We start from the raw sequence: 24,821 nt of genomic DNA on the forward strand, positions 1-24,821 counted from the left end.
CAATAATAGCTAAAACAAAAATAATCTGTTCACAAAAATAAAACAAGTACTAGAATAGAATTATGTCATTTTTAGTTTGGTATAAAAATGCGTTTCCTACTAGTTTTGTCCATTATGCCAAAGGAAAAATGACAATCATTAGGAAAGAAATTACTGCATAAACCATTAACAAATAACATCCAATTTATTGAATCTAGCAAATTTACCAAAATTGCTTCCTCAACACCAGACGATATTATTAAAACGTTTGCTGTTAAAATTGCATCTGATGAGTTTCTCAACAGCGATACGGAAATAAAACATTAACAATAAATCAACAAAATTATGTTGTTTAAAGTTAGTCACTAATGAAATTAGTATTTTACATTGGTAATAAAATTAATTTATTCTTTTTATTTCCAGCTAATATCCAGAACACCCAGAACGACATCCTGCTCTACATCGGGGTCACAATTGCTATTTTTATGGTTTGTTTTTTATCCTTCTTCATAGTCAGAATATACCGGAAGAAAGGCCAGCATCAGAGCTTGTACAATATGGCTTCCAATGGTAAGTAGGCAAAAATATATAATAATATTCAGTAATTTTATTACTAGCATGTACGACACAATTTTATTGAAAAGTTGTAGGTACCTATTTAAAATTTGACACGAAAAATCTCTATTTAATTTTAAAAAACATACACGGTATTTGTTAGGTTCATATGATAACTGTAAGGGGTTAATCATTGAATTAGTTTAAGTCCAGAAGCAGTAAAGTGCCAAGTTGACCCCCTCGTCAACCCTCAACACCCTTTGCCACCCACATTTGTTTTCAACAGCCTAGAAAACGTGGGCATATACAACCCACTCGACTTTGTATGAAAATTGACACTTCAACTCCTAGAAAAGGGTGTACGGGGGTGGTAAAGAGACGCTAGGGGGTAACAAGTGGGTCTAATTCATTTTTGGTAGTCTTCTTCGTTCTTAGTGGCTCAAAAAACATAGGAATACACACCCTACTCGAATTTGTATGAAAATTGACATTTCAACTCCCAGAAGGGGGTGTATGGGGGTGGTAACGGGAAAATGGCTAGTTAAATTTTTTTTATGATCATATTCTGTTTCAGCGACCCCAAAAACGGAGAGGTAGAGGGGGCTACCCTCTGGGTTTTGACATTTTTTAAATCAAAAAATAACGTTTAGTCATAAAAAATAGGTTAAGATTGTTACTAACCCAGGTCCGGCTTTACAATAAACTAAATGTCCTTTGTAATGTAATTAACAAACTTTAATTTGTATTTTAGTGTAACTATGAAATCGGCCCTTAATCTAATAAGTTCTATTATACAGGTTCGGAAAGTCCCCATGGTACATCGGCCGTTACGTGAGAGCGATAAAGTAAGTCATAGAAATCCGTGCGATAGACAAGGATGGTTACATTGAAGACGTTTCATAATTCTCTCACTTCTAACCCGAAACGGGCGGTGACTATTCAGATTATCAAACGTCTTCACTATAGCCATCCTTGTCTATCGCACGGATTTCTTTACTTCGTCGCTCTCATGTCATGAAACTTTCCCACTGCAAGTATTAGTGTATTTTTGGATTGAACACGATCCTGAAATAAAAATAAACTATTTTGAAATATAAGTCAGTTATGAAATATAGATAAAAGTTCCCATGCGCTCCAAAACGCACTTTATGACCAAAATTTACATGAAACATCTGCTCAGGGCACGAAATACCACTATAAATAATCAAGAAACCACGTAAATGATTTAATCACACTGTTACGTATGTAAAACATAAATTCGTCCCTCGCATATGCCGCACACCGTATCAAAACTTACCGAATTAAAAAAATACGAATTATAAACGGCCGGTCAATTAAAGGAATGCTTAGAGTTTTACGAGGACTTTAATGAGCTCCCAAATGAAAACCACATGTGTACTGAGTGGAAAAAACAATAACTGAAAACCGGGCCTTAAAACTGTCGTGGCCTGTCTTTTTTATACATCGATCGTTTGAAATTTTATTCTCAATTACAAGGTTTATGCCCCAGTGGAGACGTGAAAGTCATAAAAGTCACTAATTAGCTCAAATGCCAGGTGGATTAGACGAATACGTCGCAGTAATTCAAGCTTGAGTTATTAATAGCTAGATTTCGGATTGCCCGTATTCGTACCAGTGGCGACCTTTATACAGGGCTCCTCAAAAAGTGTGATTTGAATTTTGTTGATTTTTCTCACATAAAACGCTTCTATGACTCGTTTTGTACCACATTTTACAAAAGACGTATGCACCAAACGATATTTTGTTGAATTTGATATAATAAAAAAAAACTTTTTAAAATAAGTAAGTGTTATAAAAAAGCAGCAACTATCAAATAAAGAAAATATGTTTTTGGTTTTATAAAAATAATAGTAGCAAGCCAATTCCCCACAGAATGACGTTTAAACGTTTAGTTACCTTTAGTGGCAGAAATGCTAGAAAAATGTACACTCGACGCAAGATAAAGGTTTCCAACCTAAAAGACATACTACTTTTAAAGGGGCGACCCGGTGGACTTTTAATAGGAATTTTGGAGGCATCAATAATTAGGGGCGTGTCATATTTTTTGTGTGTAGGTACATATGTAACGACACATAACAAAAAATTGCAGGCCTGCAAGTATATGCATTATAAGAGAAGAGTATACAGGTTTTGAAATTATTTTGTCGGGCCACATTATTTTTCTTGTCTCTCAGAAAATTAATATTTTGAAATAAGAATTTGTGTCATATTCTGCAGAAAGTAGGTAGGTAGGTCATGAAGGCAACAATATAAAAATATTATAACTTATACAGTTTCGAGAGGAAAGGGAAATATTTTAAGGACGTGTTCTGGAAGTGAAAATAAGTAAATAAGTTCATGGCATTATGTGTCCGGAAATGTTTCCTTTCTGAGATAAATATCGAAAGAAATTTAAAATCCGGTTTTTTCTAAATATCTCGAAAACGATTTAAGATATTACACTGCCACTGTACTATACACCAAAACTCAGTGTAATATCTTAAATCGTTTTCGAAATATTTAGAAAAACAGGATTTTTTTAAATTTACACCTATCAGAAAGGAAGCTTTTCTGGGCCCATAATGTTATGAACTTATTTACTTATTTTGACATCATTTTGTAAACAATGAAAAAACAAAACAGTCCAATAATATGTCCAACCACCATCCGAATCAATAACGGCTTGTAATCTGTTTGGCATAGTTACTGTTCATTCAACTGACGTATCACATAAGCTCATAAATGTTTTTTTATAAGAAGTAATTTCCATTTTGTTTCATTCCAAAATATTGATTAGAACCCGAGTTATCACGGAAATATTNATACAGTAGAACCTCGATAATCCGAACTAATTGGGACCGGGGGTGGTTCGGACTATCGAATCGTTCGGATTACCAAACAAAGTGCTTTCCAGGCATAGTAGCATGCAAAAAATGAACACTGACATACTATTTCCCATAAAATAAGGAGCACGTTGTATTGTTAAAGGTACAAAATAGTTTGCTTTATGAAATACATACTACTCTGCTACAGTAAGGTAACTATATTTTATGTAATGTATTGCACATGAATTTCGTAATATTTCGCAATGTTTACTACGGTGATGCTCTGTTTACTGTAGCAGTTAGAGAGCAATTCTGATTACATACTATTTTTGTTTTTCCCAAAACGGCGTTCGGATTATGGAGCGTTCGGATTACAGGGGTTCGGATTATCGAGGTTCTACTGTAATTGCATGTACATCAAAGTCTACAACGTCTCATGCGGCGTTAATTTGTTTATTTATAAATAATCAATTATTATTAACAAATAATCGTATTTCGGATATTACGTGGGGTGGAAACGGCCAATCTTGATGCGGTAAAGCTCATTCTTCTTCTTATTAGTTGTACGTTAACTGTAAAGGACCCCCACTGATCTTCATTTGTTTATGATATCTGCGGTCGGGAGTAGGACTAGCCGATTTGGACGGGATGAACGTGGTTTTATATAGAAAGTTCAAGATCATAAAGGCTTCTACTGATCTTCATTTTTTTTTTCATTTTCAATTTATGGTCATAAGTAATTTGCACTGGCCATCTGTGGACGGGACTTGGAACTTTTTGTTTCAATGTGTAAACAGTAAACAAGACGAACGTACTAGTCGAGATTATTGAAGTATACTTAGAACTTTTGTGGTCAGTTTTGAGTAAGTGGTAAATTTTCAAGATGGATTGTGTGAATTCCGGTGAACGTTGGCAAGGACGTACCTGTTCTCATTGCAGTGGGCGAAAAAGGCAAGCAAAAATTGAAACTAACCTCAATTGAGCGAAACGATGATAATATTACGTTTCTGAATAAATCTGCCCAAATACATGTTCACGCTGATTGATAACAGCCCGAATTTGTATATACTAATTCATTGAAGATCAATGAACAAATGAAAATTAGTCTGCCCTTAGTGGCCCTTAGTGGTTCTGGATCACCTTCTACTCCAAGTACGAGAAGAGCCTCGATTACCGCGTGAAAATCCCCCTCTCCCAGTCCGATTGCCTAATTTGCTCTTAATGATCGAATAAAAATCAATAAACAAATGAAGATCGGTGGAGTCTCCCAAAGTTAAGGTACAACTAATCAGAAGAAGAATGGGCTCTACCGCATCAAAATTGGCCTTTTCCAACCCACATAATATCCGAAATACGCTGATTTGTTAATAATAATTGGTTATTAATAAATAAACAAATTAGCGCCGCATGAGACGTTGTAGACTTTGACCTACACGCAATTACGAAGAGAACGCACTTTGTCTCATCAAAATCGAACCTTCTTTATCCAATTCCGAGGTGAAATGCTAATTTTCCTGGACTATATACGTTCCCAGAGTGTTACTCTATTTGGTGGAATATCGTCATACTGTTCATTCAACTGATGCATTACATTGAACTTTGAACTTGAAATTGTTATAACTTTCTTATTAAAAATTAAAAATTATATATATTTATCTGAAAAGAAAAACTAAGTTTTTTAGAGTAGATTGAAAAAAAATACAAAATCCATTCATTTTTCTGCTTGTTATGATTTTTTTTTAAATTTCTTATATCGGCCCTTAACTTCCAGCGTCCCTAACTCTGTTAATTTTAATAGTACAACAAAAAGTCAAGATGCCATTTTTATGTAGAATTGTATGCTTTACAACTTTTATAAGAAACTGATTTCATTGCGGGCACCTATACAGTGTTCATTAATGGCGTACAGAAAAAAACAGAGGCCCATTCTGTGGCTAAAATTAAGTAAATTGTGTTACACACACGTAGGCTCTTAAGGCCACCGTTTTCGAGCTGCAGGGTTTTCAAAATTAAAAAAAAAAAATAAAATTTTTAATTTCCTTAAACCCATTCAGTCTGACTATTCGTAAGTAGGTAGTAGACGTTTCGCAAGATTTATTAACTAGGATGAATCGATTTTTCTATTGTAATGTAAATGCAACTCTTTTAATAGAAACAAGATAATAAAAAATGCATACGGGGTCTGCTATAAGAGTTTGCCGATTAGTCCCATTTGCCAATCTACCAGGAAAGTATTTTTGTACAAAACTCGTAAAATGTCAAATGTGACGGTAAAATATTGCCATACGAGTTTAATGGCAACGCCCCATATAGATAAGCGGTTAAGCCGTCATAATTCAAACAAAATACGATTCAGATTGGAAACCTTTATCTTGCGTCGAGTGTACCTATTCGCCGTAAGAAAGTGCCTTCTTGTTCTAGTAAAGCATCGACATACGGTGGTAAAATCGTGTTAGCAAAGTAATCTTTATTAAGCTTGGCTAAAATATTGTAACATTAATAAGAAAAATTGCTATTATAATAATTATCAATAAATAATCTGTATAGATTTTGTTAGCAAAAGTGTTTTATTAGGTATGATTTCCCTCAGTGTGCATCTTTTTTTATATATAGACGCTTTAAACACAATAGAAACAAGTCTAAATAAATTTTGAATTCTAAATTCCAGTTTTCAATTACTGGAAAATATTACGAAAAACATTAATTTACCTTTTCACAGTCAAAATGGAGTTTTAATGAAAGGTGCGGAACTCAATTATGTCGAACACAAATTATATTATACATTTACCTTTGTTTACAAGTACGCGAATGGCTGTGTTTGAATAAACCAACAGTGCGTGCTGACCACAGTTAACACAAAATAAATTTCAATCAAAGGAGCTGAAAAGTTTTACGTAGGAACGGATCACAGCTACCTTGATTCTGACGTAATGTAAGTAACTCTCTGGGTCTCACCAAATCGATCATGTAAACACTGGGTATCGTGCGTGTTTGTTTTCCTTTATTTGATTTTCATCTGTTTTCTTATTTCTTCCCCGGTCGCAAAAAGGTCAATTGACTTATTCGATTTTATACGTGGTGTGACCTACAACGTAAGCAGACGCTTTATTGAAAGGGTCTAGAGTGGCCGCTTGCTATCTTTATTCATATTCGATATTTTACCGGGCACTCTGGCTGAAGACCGAAGAAAAGCACAGGGAAATTCAATTAAATGATTGAATATGGTGATAAAAGTATATTTATTTAGGGTAAAGTACAAAATGCTACTTAAAAGAACCGAATTTGGTATGCATACCTATGAATGGGAAATTACGACTATAATAGTAATTGTACGGAGATGTTCGCAAAATATTTTCGTTTTCTTTTGGATTAAAAAGAGGTAATGACTTTTTATTAAAATTTTTTCTGAGTTCAAAGCTGTACCAAAAAATATAATTCAATATGGCATTTTAGAAATAAAGATAATTCTATTCTCTTTTAATGGAACGCCCTGTATACTTTAGCATATCCTGTCAGAATTTTCTCTTAGAATTACTATGACATATAGGTCGAGAGAACATATTACTCTTGTAGCACATATTTCAAACATATATTTTGAAGTTTAGATTCTCCATAGACTGAAAAATATACAGGGTGTTTCCTAAGTACGGTCCGTAACTTCAGGACATAATTTCCTATGGTATTTAAAGAAAAAAGTTCCTATAAACATGTGACCGGAAAAGTTTAGATTCCGAGATACAGGGTTTTGAAAATTTAAAAAATATATATTTGAAATAGATAAATTGGGAAGTCAATGTTAGGTTGATAAAATTTAACAGTTATTGTACGTTGGTAAAGAGCTATATTTTTAGTATAATGTCAATTTTTATCTGCCGCCAGTGGTGTAGTTAGGCGTAAGTCAGTAGACGTTTTCATTATAAAATGTAGAACGCCAGTGGATTTTTTAATATTTTTATTATTTTCGGACTCGCCTAACATTTTACAACAAAAAAAAGTATTTTGAATTTTCTGTCTAATATTAACCTATTCTTAGAAAAATATCCGGCAACTACAAACAACAATCATAGAAATATTCAGTTTCGACACAAAATCAAAGCAAATGTTGAAAATGGTCACCTTCTGATAAAACACACGATTCCAATCGTTTCATCATTGATTGTCTCACTCGTTCAAAAATTCCAGTCCTTTCAAAATCGAAATTGCATACTTTCCACGTTATTTAAATCCTACATTTAAAACGCAAATAAATATGCTTTAATGGGCAACATTAAAAACACCCATTCGATAACGCGGCAAACCTCATGCATATTCCTGAAATAAGTCCTGAAACTGTTCTTTTTTACCATCTGGAATTGTGCTGCGGTGTACGATCGAAACTTCAGTAAAAATCAGCAACGGCCAACTTTGATGTGCGATCGTGAGCCTAAAAATACGGCCTGCGTGGGATTTTATTAATATTTATGCAAATGGTCTTCCTCTTATCGCCGTCGAACTTGTTAAACTACTTACGTTCGGTATATTATGCACCAGGAGATTACACGAGCCGGACGGGTAATTAAAATATGATGGCGAAATAAATTGCGGAGAACGATGAGCATACTGATCACTAATTTATTTTGCAAAGATCGAGTACTGAAGAAAGGTAGGAATAATTATTTCAGTGTTTTATCTCAAGAACTTGATTTTAATAGATGCAATTTATGAAAATACTTATATCTTTGTAACAACTGAGCTTAATGAAAATATACTTTCAAATATAAATATACACCTACTTACAGATTGATCAGAAAAGAATATGTGATATTTTGGACACAACTTCCTTAATTCACTTTTTACTTTGTGTGAGATGTTCTAGGATTAATTAATTGGTCAAACTTAAAATTTGGATTCGAGAGGCCAAATTAAAACAAAGTAAAGGAATGTTGGGAGACAATTCGATCTTGAGATACATGCAGGATGTTGAAATTTAAAACAACAATAAGTATCTCTGAATTAATGTAATCCTCAGGATCATATACATATATTTGAACTAGCGCATCAATAATCACTCAGAATCTCTTCTGATTTTTCTTGTTAGTGCAGAAAAAAGGCGTCTTCAAGTGGTGGTTCAAAAAACGGACCATTTTCTTGTTATTTTTAAATCAAATTTAATTTAAAAAAATATTTTTTTTCTTTGTTTTCCATTATTATCGCTATCTAGCACTTCATTGAACCTAAAACAGATCTAAAACTATTTGTTTCTCAAACAAGGAGATATATTTTCGGGAGAATGTTTTCTTGTAATGAGATTTGGAATACAATGTGTTGACAAAGTGTTGAAAAAATTGTTAGTGCAGAAATTTTGCAATTTACTAGAAGTATCAGGACCATAGATCCGAAAAATGTAAAACTTTTGCACCAATAAATGTTTCATACTTTTCTTGAATATTGACATTAAAATGTGATTTTTAGAAAAGAAACCATTGACGCAGAGATTTTCTATTTTTTCGGAACTGTATCCCATAGTAGATACCTCTAATAAATTGCAGTGATTTTTTCAATTTTTATTAGTACACTGTATTTAGAATCGTATTCTGTATAATTTTTAATTCACAAATATACATTAAATTTTAATTTTGTATCATAAATATAGTTATAAAAATCAATATCATTGGTTAAGTCACATAAAATATTTAAATTTTATTAAAAAAGAAACAATTATCGATAGTGCAGTTTTTCTTTCTATTATATTTGCGTTTTTAAATCAATTTTAATATTTGTAATTGCACAACTTAACTGCTTTTTCACATTTACGCTATTATTCATTGACACTATTGTTTTTGTTTTGTTGCATTTTAGAAGAAAAAAATGTACGTATTGCCAAAGGCTCTAACAATTTTTTGGCTAAAACATTTGAAGTTAGAACTACTGCTCCTATTTTAAGCCTGCCTGCCTTAGAGTATATTACCACAGACAAAATAGCTATCGCCATAAGCTATATTGTCTGCCATATTACTTTCATTTGCAATATTTATATACAGAGTGACAAATTTATAGTCATTTTTATAGCTCATTTTTTTAAGGAAAAAAATAATATAACTCATTTTTCTACTTTCTATTAAAATTGAAGACATTTCCTTTGTTAAAATACCGACTGGAATTAAATACCATCAATTATTTATCGAATTTTCGATATACTCAGTGGCGTCGAAATTCTAGAACTTTTGGTGACGGTATTTCCAGGTATCTCTGCCACTGCTTGACTGTATCAACTTAATACATTTTTGTTCATAATTAGTGAAGACATATTGATTCAAATTTGATCAAAGTTCGTTAAACATCTTAAAAAAAATTTAATACATGTGCGTTTTCTTTTAGATTTTAATACTGTATCTCTAAAACAAAGCATTCTAGGACTTAGTTTATATGAACTTTTTTTCTTACAAGGAACACATATGTTTTCTTTTCTGCCAATAAATATTTTAAAGGGGTAAAATAACTCCCCTAAAGTTTACCCCCAAAAAGAGCTTTTTCAAGAAACCTCCGTTTCTGTAATTTTTTTTTGTTAGTTTGACCACTCGAATTCAAATTGTAGGTTTGACTAATTAATCCTGAAAGATTGTATATGTATATGATTTTCGCACTAGTTACATTTTCCTTCAAAAATGTTGCAAATATTTTCGCTTCAGTTTAATATAATTATAGTATTGACATAAAATAAAATGTAAACATTAGGCTGTATATTCTGAGGAGGAACATCAGATTAGTTCAAAGCTAGCGAAGCGGAGATCTGTTTCGAGTTAGCAGAGCAGAAACTAAAATATTTATCAGACTACATCCTGAAACAATTAATTTATCATTCCTACCTCTATATAAATTCTTACAGGCGTATTTATTAGAGTGAATAAGAGCGAAGTAATTTTATCTACAAGCGTTCATCGTCGTGAGATGATTTCGCTTCACAAATATCGATTACCTCTTGCGTTCAAGTAGAAACTAGAATTAAGTTACTAATAAAAATAAAAATCAAACATGAAATTTTTATTTTTTATTCGATGTTCATTTTTATGATTATTTTATACCGTTTTTCAATTGATTTTATTATTTCTTTATACATATAGGTGTTGCTGTAAAATTCATGTAAAAAATTATTTTAGGACTTATTACGTTATTTATTTTTGGAAAATTTTGAGAAAAAGAAGAATTAGCGGGCGTCAGTTATATCTAACTGACAAACTAAGTATGTATTACCTATTTAAATATATTTTTTTCTTCACTCATCGACAGTTCAGACAAAAAGTAATGAAAACCTAATTGAATTAAAAATTAAATCGATATAAGCTAAAATTATTTTAATGATAATTACTGTTTTTTTTTAACCTTACCATTTGACTTGGTAATAAGAAATGGATTTCCTCTTCCTAGTAATTTGTAGCTATTTCAAATTTTACGTAACAAGTTTTGTGTTTTAATTTAACATACAGCAACACAAAAAATTCACTTTTATGTCGAAAACCATTAGTTTTTCTGATTTGCAACCGGTATTTTGACCCAGAATTAGACTATTTCATTATTTTTTATCTAACTTACCCATATAAAAAGGACAATAAAAATAGGATCATATTAAAATTAACTCTATTATTTAAAATTCTCGTCTGAAATAAATACCCAGTGAAACTAACCCAATTGGTGCTTTTAATGCAAGAAATTAAAATTATGTTTCTTTTATTTTCTTAAATCACAAAATATCCAAATAAGTTACAAAACATAGAAAACATTAAAAGAAGGCACAAGGGAGAAATTGCTTGGACTTTTTTCATCTTTGTGTTGAACGTACCTACCTTTACAGCGTGTTTGCCTTTAATATTTGTTTAAATTTGTAGCTCTTAATCCTATGTATAGTTTTTCCGAAATCAATTGAAGAACCAATATTTTCAAGGTATGTACCAGGCTCGGTTGCTAAGCAGCGACTCGCCATTGAAATATTTGAAAAACTTGTTCCCACATTTATTTAGCCATACCCATATACAGGTCTGGTCGAACGAAAAGTGCAGGTGGTAGAAATGTATACGCTCAGTTGAAGAATGAGCGTGCGGGCAAAGAGCAATGCGCACTGTTTCTCTGGTCCATTGCGTTGTCAAAATTCAGTTGTCGACTAGTCGCCTAGCAGTGCAGTGCGGGAATGCGGAATTTGGTGTGATTCAGATAATTTTAATTTATTATAGGCACCCTTCTATTAATTATTCAGATTACAATTGCGAAAGGGAAAAATAAGAGGGATATTTGGTTTACTAATATTATTACAACATGGTATTTTGGAGACCTTTTGAAATGGAGCAAAACGAAATTTACCATCAATATAATAAAATTATTTGAGGACACAAATAATTAAAATATGTTGTTGGTCAAATGAATATATAATAGAAATTTTCTACACATTATATACAAATTATTATAATTTTCTACCTTTAGCAGAAAACTTTTTTAGGACGCCCATGAAACTCATTAAATTTGATTGCTCGGTTTTTATGCATTTTCAACTGACTTCGGAAGAACTATACTAGGTTCATTTCAGACTACTAATTTTCAGAATGAAAAGGGTTTTGATAGGAATGTTAGACACCTTAAAGAATCAAAACCACCATGTGGAAAAATTATGCACTTCAAATCAATATTTTAATTCATCTTTTCCACCCGCCACATAGACGCTGCCGAATGAAATCCATAACTCAAATCATCCCGTGTTCTGTTGTTGCGCTTCAACTCCTTAACTTTATAAATTTTTCATGTCGAACGCTAAAAGGAAGTCCAACATCTCTCTGCGCAATAAATAAAGTTCGCAATTAGCGCGAATAAAGCCGTGTCATTAATATCTAGCATGAAACCTTTGTGATAAATGAAGTTTGAATACGATAAGTCATCCTGTTAAATAATTCATCATCACTGTGGTGGAGATAGACGAATGCCAACATCTACGCAATGACGGAGAGGGTTCTCAGCTGAAATAGCATTAATTTGAGTTTTGGAATGGAAAATAATGATTTTTAAAATGCATACATATGTAGCAGAAAGTCTAACTGGGAAATTAGTGACTACAGGGCGTGTGGGCATAGATGGTGCAATTTCAGTAGCATAACAAAAATCTCTCCACATCCGCCCGCACATTTATTCCGTACTATTTTATTTTCTGACAAGTTTTTGGATATAAAATATGATAAGTAGTGCTAGAATTATTTTCGCACAACGAGAGAAATATTTATAAAAGGTCACTTTCAGCAACTGCCAACTGGTGTACTGATTGAAAGCAATAGGAATATAATAAATAATGCTAATAATAATAAATCGTCTTTATTAGAAGCAGATAATGTAAATATAAAAAATAAAGAAATAGAAAAATGAAGGGAAAAATTCGCAAACACATGGCGAAGTTTAGCAAAAGCTATTCATACTCAACCATATGTATGCGATAGAATATGATTTCAAAATACATAAATAACAACAGACAATCGTTCAGAAAAGAAACAATAACACAATTAAAATAAAATACAATTACCTAAAAATAATAATCAACAGTTTAAAATAAAAATACTCGAGTATATACTATAAAATCATATGTCCACTCAACAGATATGATTTCAATTATATTTCAATTAATTAATATTAAAAATTTTAAAATTATCAGGAAGCGAATTGTATAAAGTGATAGAATTAAAAGTAAAACATCTTTTAAATAGGACACTACGATGATGTAGCATTGTAAAGGTATTTTTAAATCGGATATTGCTCGAATGGACATTTGAACGTTTAACAAATTTAGTTTTTAATAAGAAGGAACTATTAAACTTTTATGCCCAAGATTGCCAAGATGATGACGTCGACGATTCTCCATGTTGAGACATTTGATTTCTACAATTTTGTGAAAATATGATCAAATTTTCTTAATCCATGTATAAGTCGACAACATGAATTTTGAATTTTTTTGAATTCTATTTTTTTCTTGTATACTAAGGCATGGACCATAGACATAATCACAGTAATTAAAATAGGAAAGAACAAGTGACACATACATAATCATAATTTTAATTCTTTTATTATATGACGAGTACTAAACATTAATCTAAGCGAAGAATAAGATTTTTGTAGTAATGTTTTCACATGCTGATTGAACCGTAAGTTACTGTCAAGAGTCACTCCCAGATTTTTTACATTGTCAGTAATAGGAATTGGAATACCATCAATTATAATATTAAAGTTTTAATATTTGTACCTTTTTCTTAGTACCAAAAAAAATATTTTTGATTTGCTAGAATTTAATTTTAAATTATGTTCATCAGATAATTTGTTTGTAACTCAGAGCTGACAATATTGCATGCTTGATCCAGATCATTAATATCAAAATGATAATATTGTTGAATATCATCAGCATAAGCTTGCACTTTACATTGTTGAATTGATTTTAAAATGGAAGCAGTTTAAATTATAAAAAGTAAGCGACCCAAAATTGAATCCTGGGGTACACCAGAAAGTATTTCTAAACTATTAGATAAAATGTTATTTACACATACCTGTTGGGATCTTCCATGTAAATAAGAATTAATAAGATCAAAAGTCGGTTCATCAAACCCATAGTACTTAAGTTTAGAACAAAGAAGCTTATGATTAATTGTGTCAAAAGCTTTAGAGAAGTCCAATAAAACTAAAACACTAACTAGTCCCCTGTCCTGTGCTTTTATTAAATCATCAGTGACGGTAATTAGAGCAGTTGAAGTACTATACCCTTTCCTAAAGCCACATTGCGATTGAGGTAAGAGACTATTATTTACAAATTAGTCATAAATTTGATTATATAACTATCTTTCAAAAATTTTGGAAAGCCCAGGTAATATACTAATTATTCTAAGATCAGAGAACAATTCTGGATTTTTTTTGGGTAGAGGCAAACCGATTGCCTTTTTCTACAAACAAGGAAAGTATTGTTTCTCAATATAGCAATTAATTATATGAGTAACATACGGACCAATAAATGGACTACAGTATTTTAACATAGTGGGAGATATATTATCAACACCAAATGCATCCGTTTTGATACTATTAAGAATGGTATGAATCTCATCAACAGTAGCCAAAGCAAATTTGAAAGATAGATCAATATCACGTCTATTATTGTCATAAAAATTAATTTGGTCATCACAATTATTAGAGATATTCCGCAAAATTAAACAAAAAAGGCCTTAATTTCATTAGGGTCATCTAAGGTGGCAAAATACATTTTAAACAAGATCGAATATTGAGAGAGTTAAGATCTATCCAAGTCTGTTTACTATTTTTTTGAGAAACAATAAATTCCATGTACCCTTTTTTTCTAGTAGAGACGCAGTAATTTCGTAAATTTTTGTATTGTAACCAATCAGTGTGCTCGCGAGTACCTTTAAATTTTGTAACATATTGTTGAAGTAATATTGCTAATGTTCAATTATTTTGGATACAATAATTTGATCGGCAATTCTTTTTCTGCTTGTGTTTTAATGTTGTCAACAATATAATAGTAACTAGTCTTTCAACTGCACGGAATTTTGTCGTTGTGTTCTTCGTTTAGGGCGGGGAATAACGCCACCAGTATCCAAAATATAATGGGGCACCGCAACAAACGACTTTTCGTGTAATAAACGGTTATCTTAAATTCATTGCATTTTGCTTAACTAAAAATCAATAATAGGTTATGGTATTCACAATACGATGATAATCCTGCGTGGTTGTTTCTCTCTTGCTCTGCTCAATATTAATAGGCTGTATTAATAGGAAAGAATAATTTAAGTTTTTTCAATTTGTTTCACATAATATCTATAATTACAGGGTATTCCCAAATTGCACGACAAAAACCCATAGACAATGAACAATCAACCTGCATCGATTCTTCGCAAAAACCAAAGTTCCACCTGTCCGGGAAATCGATACCCACGAGCCGTGTTTCTATTAATTATTTTAAAGGTGAAAGACCTCAATGTATTTCCAGCGGGCGATATATTAAATTCCCCATTCATAAAGAAAACAATGTAACGAGAACCAAAACAGGGGCGGCTCACTTGAAACAATCCCGAAGTCACAATTAAGACAAGTTCAAGATTAACGATGTTTCTAAACCGTTGATTTTACGAGCCGTGCTCTACTGTGTAGCTGCTCACGTGCTGTGGAAACGTCGGTGCTTATTGAAAACAAACCTAACATATGCCCTTATAAATAATATAAATGAGTCTTCGAGATTAAACCGAGTGTGCTTTCTCATGCCGTTCGATGAATTGTGGGGATTTCGGAGCGTTTTATTTCGACTTAATATTGAGTTACGGCTCCTTACTTATTTAAATGGGCAATTTAACCACTTAGAATCGGGCCTAATCTTATCTTGATCTCGTTTAACAATTTGTTAAGCGGGAAATAAATTATTATAATTTATAACGCTGGAACATTAACACAAAATAATCATTATCACAATTTCTTCTCGGCTTCTATTCTTACCAATTTACTGTGATGTTGTTTATTACGATACATGTTTTGCCGACCTTATTTCAAAAATTCTAAGTGATACTTTACAATTTCTTATTTCTTTTACAATTTGTTATTCTATTTTATGATGTTGTATCATTCTAATATCTAGATAAAAACTTTCTTGTTCTGTCAAATTAGTCAAACATGTTTATTAAAATCGTTCTTATTGAACTTTTTCGTACTCGAGCTAATTTATAGTATCCTAGTTATTCTAGTTGAATAAAATGTCTTACTGAGACTTACGATGTTTCACTAAAGTAGAAAGGAAGAATGGTGAGCTGAACTAAAATTATTTTTGTATGATAGTGTATTTACTCTTCTGTCCTGGAAAAATAAACAATTATATGTACGTTTAGTTCTTTATTTGTACTAGATAGGAATTCATAAGAATCATAAGATTGAATAATTCTTTAAGGAAAACATGGGCACTAATTTATTCATGGGTATTTGTAAAACAAAATATTTCGTCTTGGAAACCACTTATCGTATTCTTCAGGTTCTTCTTTATATAAAATGACAGAGGAAAAGTAGTTTTAGTGCATCGTACAAACTGAGTACGATGGCCAGCACATTGTTATTAAAAATACTACTAGTAAAAAATTTACCAAATCGTTAAATGCACATTTTTTGAGCGAACAAAATGGGACTCGGTATTATTTTACCTTTGGGTACGTTTTTCGAGATACAGGGCAGCAATGAAAATATTTTTAAGACATGCAGTTGAAATTGTAAATATTTCTATCCTACTATGACAATTTATTTTGTAATTTTGACAAAACTAATCCAAACGTAGAGGGAAAAGGGGAACTGACAACTTTATGTTTGTGCTCACATCTAATATTCAAATATTTTGTTTTGTTTTTGACCAAGCTTTTCTGCCATCATTGTGAAATTTTGATTATTGACTTGTTTTACAAGATAAAATGCAACTTTATTGGATATTTGATATTGATCTGCTTTTTGATGTTTAATATTCCAATTTCTCTTACAAGTTAATTAATCTCTTCGAAAATATACTTGAAATCGTTTTCTGAATTCCAGCATTTCAATTTATCTAATTTTGAAAATTAGACAGTAGATTTAATTATTGTTTCATCAAAACCCTTGTCAAAATCGATATTTCATAAACAAAAGAGTTCTTATTACACATCCAAAGAAGTTACAGTGTTTTGAAAACCAGGTCCTTCGTATAAATTTTACAAGAATAGAAATAACTAAATATAAATGCTTCGAGAAACAATACCACAACCGTGTTTAAGAAAAGTTGGGGCGTTAATTGTTACTACAACCTCCTTTCTTCAATCGAATTTCAATTTTTTTAACCAATATTTCACAAAAAATGTGTCGGCATGACATACGGACAAAATTCCATTAAGTTTTATAAAAAATAATTATTAACATATATATTTGAAACTTGGCATCCTACATCTCGAAAAAAATACTTTTAAATGAAATATAGTATACGGAAAATAACAATATTTTCTCCAAAAAATATGTGGTTAGCAGCTTGACCTAATTTTTGAAATACCCCATATAATTTATTATTCAAAGTGTATCATTTGCACATGTACAAGTTAGATTTTTACGGAAAAATGGGGAATTCACTCTAGCTTTACTAATATTAAATTCACATTACATGTTCCTTTTTAATTATATTTTAGAAGATATCTAATAACTAAAAACATTTTCCGGTTAAATATTTAATAAATATTAATTTGCTTTTTATACAGGCATTAAAAATAAATTTACTAACATTTTCCTAACTGAAATATAATAGTGAAAACTTAGTTTCAACTACAAAATTAATATTAATTTATTTTTTGCGGAAAATATAAGTTTTTTGTATAAAATGTATTTAAAAAATTAATATTTAGGTTAGTTTATGTATTTCTATTGAATTTATAAATTATCTCAAAAATTTTCGTGACTATACAGGGTGGTCCGTACTTGTATGTCGCAAAGCTATGGCTATGGTAATAAGCATAGTACACTATTAAAGTTTTCCTATCAAAATTTTAGTCAGTTCAGCTCATTTACGAAAATACGACCCTGCAAGTTTCTAAAATGAAACTTGCAAATTGCCGATGTGGTGTAAGTCGATTAAGGATGGAATAAATTTATTGGTATTCCAAAAATAAATAAAATAGTCGATGGCGTCAAGATGAGAACAGCAGTGTCATTTTTATAACTAAAAAAATCATAAATCGGGGTTTAACCTTGTAAATTTATAAAAAGAAAAGTTTTTTTATTTGCAGATAAATTCTCTTGTAAGTTTTTAGTAGGGCACATGGTTTTTGAGATAATTGCTTGGTGCACACATTGTTTAGTAGGTAAACTTTGAATATTGAATAACAAGTTATTGTATATAAAAAAAAGACTGTTTTCCCAAAAATTTTATAAGATTATTGAAATTTATAATTTGCTGCCATATTTACCTACGTCATTGATTATTTATTTCTTTCCATAATGCCACTAAATTATTATCCGATTCGGCTTGCACCACACGCACAAGTTTCAAGTTTTTTATTTCTAATCGGGTTTTACAACTTTACAGGACCGTACTTCGGTAAAAAAAGAGGTCCATCTGACCCAAACTTATTTGGAAAATATTCGTAATATTCAATATTAATTACGGTAATATGCTTGCCGACATACAATTACGGACCACCCTGTATAAAACTTTTATTAATTTATTCAATTTATTTTAGATTATCACCCCGAGTTTTTTCCTGAGCACGATAAGAAGTCCCTCAGCCTCCAACCGGATCTAACCCAAACCGTCCCGCCTTGCTACGAATACCCCTACACGACCCCAGCCACATCCGTTACGAGGTCGGTTTCAGAACACCACTACGACGTGCCACACTTGGCTTCAGGTAGTGACATTCAGATGTCGCCGGCTACAAGTTCGACGCTAGAGTCCTCTAGCGGTAAGAGGAGCCAGATGAGTGGATTCACCAATAACTGTGAGTGTCAAAGCGAGTGTATAGTTTTATAGCGGGTTTTATTGATTTCTATGATTACTTGTTCTCAGACAGTGAAGCGTTATCTATTGAGCACGTTGAGTATCTGAATAAGGTTACCGCTTGTAAGGGATAAAATTAGTAGTAGAGTCCTGCGCAAGGTTGTCTAGGATGAAGGGTAAAAGAAACAGAATTTTCGAAAGAATTGGTCATAAAACCAAGGTACACTTAGTTCCTATCATAACAGGGGATTTTTTCTTCCTTCCTTTAATCGATCCAAAAATAGAAAAAACCAACTAGTTTTTTGTTCCTAAGCTTTAAGCCTTAAGACCTACAGATAAACTAAGGAGTTTTAGATTCGCTAGGGCCTGAATAATGTATGGATTTTTTTTTTGATTATTCTGATCAATATTTAAAAATAATAATAAAGTTCGGAGACTGAAAACATTAATACAGTCAATTTTTTAGCGATTGGGTTAAAGAGACATGTTAAAAATTTCGAAAACCCTATCGGTAAATCAATTTTCTTCAAAAAAAAAAAAAAAATTGGGTTTATGTCACTGGCGCCTCCGGCATTTTATCTAAAATATATATTTTCACATAAGCATTTTTTGTGATTAAATTGATGAAGGCAACAACAAAAATATACTCCTAACCCCAAACAATTAATGTAACGCTTGGATAACATGAACATATTCTTCAAATGTTGCGAGACAGCTACTACCGAAAAAACCTTGCTGAAAGAAAACCAATAGACTGTTATAGTAACCCATGTAAATTTTCAAGAAATTAAAAAGCCATTTAAAGTCGAAATAGTTTGGTTCACAAAATTATTTGAAAATAAACTAATTTCAGTTTAAGATTTGTCAGGGCAAGGTATATCCATTGGATTTTTTCTGAGACCCAGAATATTTCTAAAAACGGAAAATTTAAAATAATTTTCAGCATTTTTTCATTTATGTTGAAGAAAAAAAATGTACTCTTGTCCCCAGACATTAATAATATAACGCCTGGGTAGCAAAAAGGTAATCTGCGCTTTCGTATGAACATGTATATGTACTTATGTGTTTCTTTATATCTGTACCTCTGCGTTGAATTCTAACCAGGTTATGGTGGAGAAAAGAACACAATTATTGTTGTACTTTGTGAAAATTCACAGGATGTTATTATGAGTTATAGTTCATATCATTTCCGATTAAACAAAGTATTCAGAATCGGCAGACTGGTATTTGGACCCAAGCGTAATAATTCACGTACCTATCTACTATCGAAATAAATGAATTGGAAACTGATATTAAGAAAACGTTGGGGCAAAAAAATTTGAAAGTTGGACCATCTATTATAGCCCCACTATTACTCTATTGAGTGCTAAAATTTCAGTTAGTTTCGTTATCCAATTTTTTAGTTATTAATGAAAATGTTGAAAAAATCAGGGTTTTCTGCCTACAAAATTGATACCTCTCACTTTAGCTCGTCGTAATTTTTTTGTTAATTGATAAAAAAATTCCAAATTTTTACTGACGATAAGTCAAACTATTGTCTTTAGTACTGCGAAGGTCATTTGTCTCAAAAGCTCTTCTTTTTTAGTTTTAAGCAAAACAGAAGGGAGACTCAAGTAGTAGATAATTGTAAACAACAATCTACAGTTACAAAGACTATACTGTCTAACCTGCATCGGACCGTAAACGTAATTGACACTTCCGATACTGTTTTTAAGAATATCTATAACTGTTTTATTTTAACAAATTTTTTCAGATTGTTGTTTACAGTTATATCAGTTTTTTTCTTTTTTAAAGATTCCAATATTTACGGAGATAGTACTCTCTTCTGTTTTACTTAAAAGTAAAAAAAGAAGAGCTTTTAAGACAGATTACCTTCACAGTACTAGACAATACTTATCGTCACAAAAATTTGAAATTTTTTTATCAATTAACAAAAAAATTACGACGAGTTAAAGTGAGAGGTTTCAATTTTGTAGGCAGAAAACCGTGATTTTTTCAACATTTTCATTAATAACTAAAAAATGGGACAACGAAACTTACTGAAATTATAGCACACAATAGTGTGCTATATATGATCCAAATTTCAAATTTGTTTGCCCCTACGTTGTCTTAATATCGGTTTACAAACTCAGGTGTCTATTTTATTTATTTCGATATTAGTTACCCTTAAAGTTTATCAAAATGCTGATATAAAGACTATTTGACTGTTGAAATAATTTAGCAAATTTTTTTGGGTACATGAAAATATTGATGGACTAGTTATTCATTTAAAACAGTTCAAGAAAATATCAAAGGAGTATTTTTCAAAATATAAAAATGTATAAATTCTAGACAGAAATATTTTTTGGTCTAAAAAAAATTATACTGTATTAATGAGATATCCATTGGATCCATTGGATTAAATAAGAGATCTAGACTAATCTAAATTGAAAGAATTGCAGTTTTCTTATTATCTGTAACCGAACCTGTTTGTTCAAATCTAGCAACTAATATTTTCAGTTATTTCATTCGGCTCGTTCCTTCTACCGAATATTCCACGTAATTTGCGCACAGTCTCAGCTACATACTCTTCGTATTTGTAATGAATTTTCATAATATTCAGTCATCCGTCGTATAGCGCTCCATTTTGTCTAACCGCAACGTGTTTACTGCAACACATGACCCTGCATAATGCTGCCAACTTATCGGAATGAAATGGCGCACAAGCTCAAATCCTATGTTACTTTTCGGACACATATAGGGACAGCAAATATAACGTGTCATCGTTCACAGAATACATAGATGTTAGTTGCATATAAAATAGTTATCTACTAACTGAAAAAAATTTTTTGCTTCATTTAATATTAATTTTAATTGAGTGTAAAAGGTAGTTACGTTTAAATCTTTGAGTAAAATATTTTTTGCGCAAAGTTTTATTTGACCCGGTATTTATAAAAATATCCTATCTCTTACTATTTATGCAACACTGCAAGGGAAACCTATGATTTAATATTTTTAAAATGAGTTTAATATATTCAAGTTTTTTTTTCTGCTTCTCCGCTTTCTTAAAACACAATTTTCACAAAATCAATCAAATATTATGTAACTGTTTACTAACTTATAGGCGCTAGAGGTGTCATCCTCTTCGAAATTTAAAAAAGTGTGATTTTAACTTATTGATTTCTCCTTTCTTTCAGCCGACTCCACCTATGAGGTAGCCACCGATACAGTGACACTACCGATCGCTGCTTTACCGACCGCGTACGCGGTCACCCCTACGACAAGCGGCAACTACACGAGCTCAGCTTTGACTCACACCGGTGGATTCCTCAACCTCTCCGAATCAGGGGTGAGCCTCCTAGTACCAGAGGGCGCCATATCCAGATCCCGAAAACAGGAACTGTTCCTCTCTATATTGAACGAAGATTGCTTCAGGCCTAAATTAGCTGAGGGTCTAACCCAGCTAAGTCCAGTAGTTTCCTGCGGCCCCAACATTTCCCTGAATAAGGCGGTAGTTCTGAAGGTCCCCCACTGCGCTGAGATAACTAGAAACAACTGGTGCATTTCAGTATTACAGAGCGACTGCAGCGACTCTCAGTGGCAGAACGCTGTCACCTTAGGGCAAGAGACTATCAATACCACCGTTTTCTGTCAATTAGATAAGGATTATGCCTATTTAGTAACTGAATGTTTGTCTAGGTTCGTAATAGTCGGTAGATCCATTAATGGAAATGCTATTAAGAGACTTAAGTTAGCAGTTTTTGCGCCAAAACTATGCTTTCAGTCCTCTGTAGATTATAGTATAAGAGTGTATGTCCTCGAAGATACCGATAGCTCCATGGAGACTGTCTTTGGGCAAGAAAAGAGGCTGGGAGGCTTTCTTTTGGATGAGTCTCGCAGTATTACCTTCCAAGATGGTGGTAACAACCTTTGTCTTTCTTTGGAGAACGTTAGCGATGGGTGGAGACCTAAACCAGCGTCCAACTACCAAGAAATACCTTTCAAGCACTTATGGCAAGCTAACAGCAACAGCTTACACTGTTCCTTCACATTAGAATCGTTCGAAGTGAGCAGAAACCTCAGTTTCAAAATAAGAGTAAATCAGAAAGGTTTTGATTACCACCAAGTATTTGACATAACATGTAAAGACGATGGAGAGGAAGCTGTGGAGAAGACGAGTTCCGGAAAGTTCAACCACAATGAATTTGTGCCAAAAGTTACTATACAAAGCGAGACGAGTCGCTCTAATGATTCAAAGAAATCGGTGGAATACGCAAATTCCTCGAAAAGTGCCAAACTAGCCAAAAACTTAATTGTAACAGATAGAGGTGTATCCACTTGTGATGATTTCAATTTTAGGTTAAGTAAAGCACTTAGGAAACAGCTTTGCCAATGTCTGGATCCTCCAGTTCAGAGAGGCAATGACTGGAGAATGTTAGCTCACGCTTTGCATGTGGATAGATATATTAACTTCTTCGCGACAAAGCCGTCTCCTACGGATTGCATATTGGATCTTTGGGAGGCGAGAAACAGAGACAGCAACGCCTTAACTGAGCTGAAGCAGATGTTCACGGACATGGAGCGATTCGACGCAGTGAATGTTTTAGACAATTGTTTGGGGCCTAACTGGTTGTAAAGTAATCTCTATATTTTTTGTAAATAAATTACTGAAACACATTACTTAATTCTAAATTATATGACAACGTACGAATAATCTCGCTTTATTTAAAAACTGCTTTATTATTACGAATTTATATTTATGTAAATGAAGAATTATTTTTATTATTAGTCGTTATATTACTATAAATGAGAATGTCGCGCGACAAAAAACTATGGACCATGATCCAGACCCTTACGTGCAATTCCCTCTTTAAATTATTTTCATTGATGAAATATAAATTCAAAGTATCTATATTTTCGACGAATATTTTCAACATGACATTTCAACAAAGCTACTGGAGACGCCGTATATATTATGGTTCCTATTCATATTTTCTGCTGTTTCGATTGTTATGCTTTGTTGAGGATATTCGTTCACTTGTTATATAAGGCACCAGATAATCGCAAAAATATTATAGTCTAATGTAAGAGCTGTACGAGAAACAATAGAATATAATATTAAAACCTATGGTACGAAGAGTAAAAACGAAATATATAATGTAGAGTTTTATACAAAAAATCAAAAGTAGTTTTCTAGAATTTTAGAAATGTTTTGTACAGAGTAATTATTAATATTCATGTAACTAGATACAGGACGACGTTGATATGTACTATGTATTTTAGAATATATATAACGATGTATATATGGTCAATATATTGATGATTTTTTTTAGTTGGTTCTTTATTTATACCTTCCACCTTTTCTAAAGCCTTCACTTAGAAAGTAAACAATAAAACAGATTAACGCACTTTATATATGTATATGACACAACACCAAATATATTCCAATTTATTTATAAATTTACAAAATTTATGAATTTGAACTGATCTCAGTGTGATTATACTAAAACAACTAAATGCTTTTATTTATTTATGAACATTCTCAATCATGTTCATATTCTTTCATATATTTTATCAACATCACCTGTCGACCTGAATACTAATAAAAAAAGACCACAGGTAAATTTTATCCATATATGACGTTTTATCGTCAATGCTCTCTTATGCTGTAGTCACAGTGTCTAGGCCTTATGAAAAATTAACCAAATAAAAGTTTATGAGAAATAAAATAATATTGCTAATACATATATCGAAGTTATATGTAGAATTCAAATTAAATCGGCTAGTAATTAAATTTAAAGAGCCAAGGGTCTAAAAAAGAATAACGGTTCAAGTGTTTCTCAACAATATTTTTGACGTCTACATAGAAAATACCTTTACTACTACAGCGATGCTATGTCTTATAAGAAGAAAACTGTTGAATCATTGTCAAATTATTTTTTTGTTTTCATGTCACACAGGTTATACCATTTACTCACATTTTATTTCGGTGTTCT

General features: G+C 31.9%; 1 protein-coding gene across 1 annotated transcript in view; it reads left to right on the forward strand.

The window, feature by feature from the left end:
* LOC108910384 (netrin receptor UNC5B-b) overlaps positions 1-23,461 on the forward strand; it is a 90,988-nt gene extending 67,527 nt beyond the window's left edge. The window contains exons 2-5 of the mRNA XM_018714970.1: positions 403-549; positions 18,590-18,847; positions 18,916-18,969; positions 22,023-23,461. Of these exons, the coding sequence (XP_018570486.1) occupies positions 403-549; positions 18,590-18,847; positions 18,916-18,969; positions 22,023-23,461 (1,898 nt within the window). The remainder of the gene's footprint in view (positions 1-402; positions 550-18,589; positions 18,848-18,915; positions 18,970-22,022) is intronic.
* The last annotated feature ends 1,360 nt before the right edge of the window (positions 23,462-24,821 follow it).

The sequence above is a fragment of the Anoplophora glabripennis genome, unplaced genomic scaffold, assembly GCF_000390285.2.
Source record: "Anoplophora glabripennis isolate ALB-LARVAE unplaced genomic scaffold, Agla_2.0 scaffold438, whole genome shotgun sequence".
Lineage (NCBI taxonomy): Eukaryota > Metazoa > Arthropoda > Insecta > Coleoptera > Cerambycidae > Anoplophora > Anoplophora glabripennis.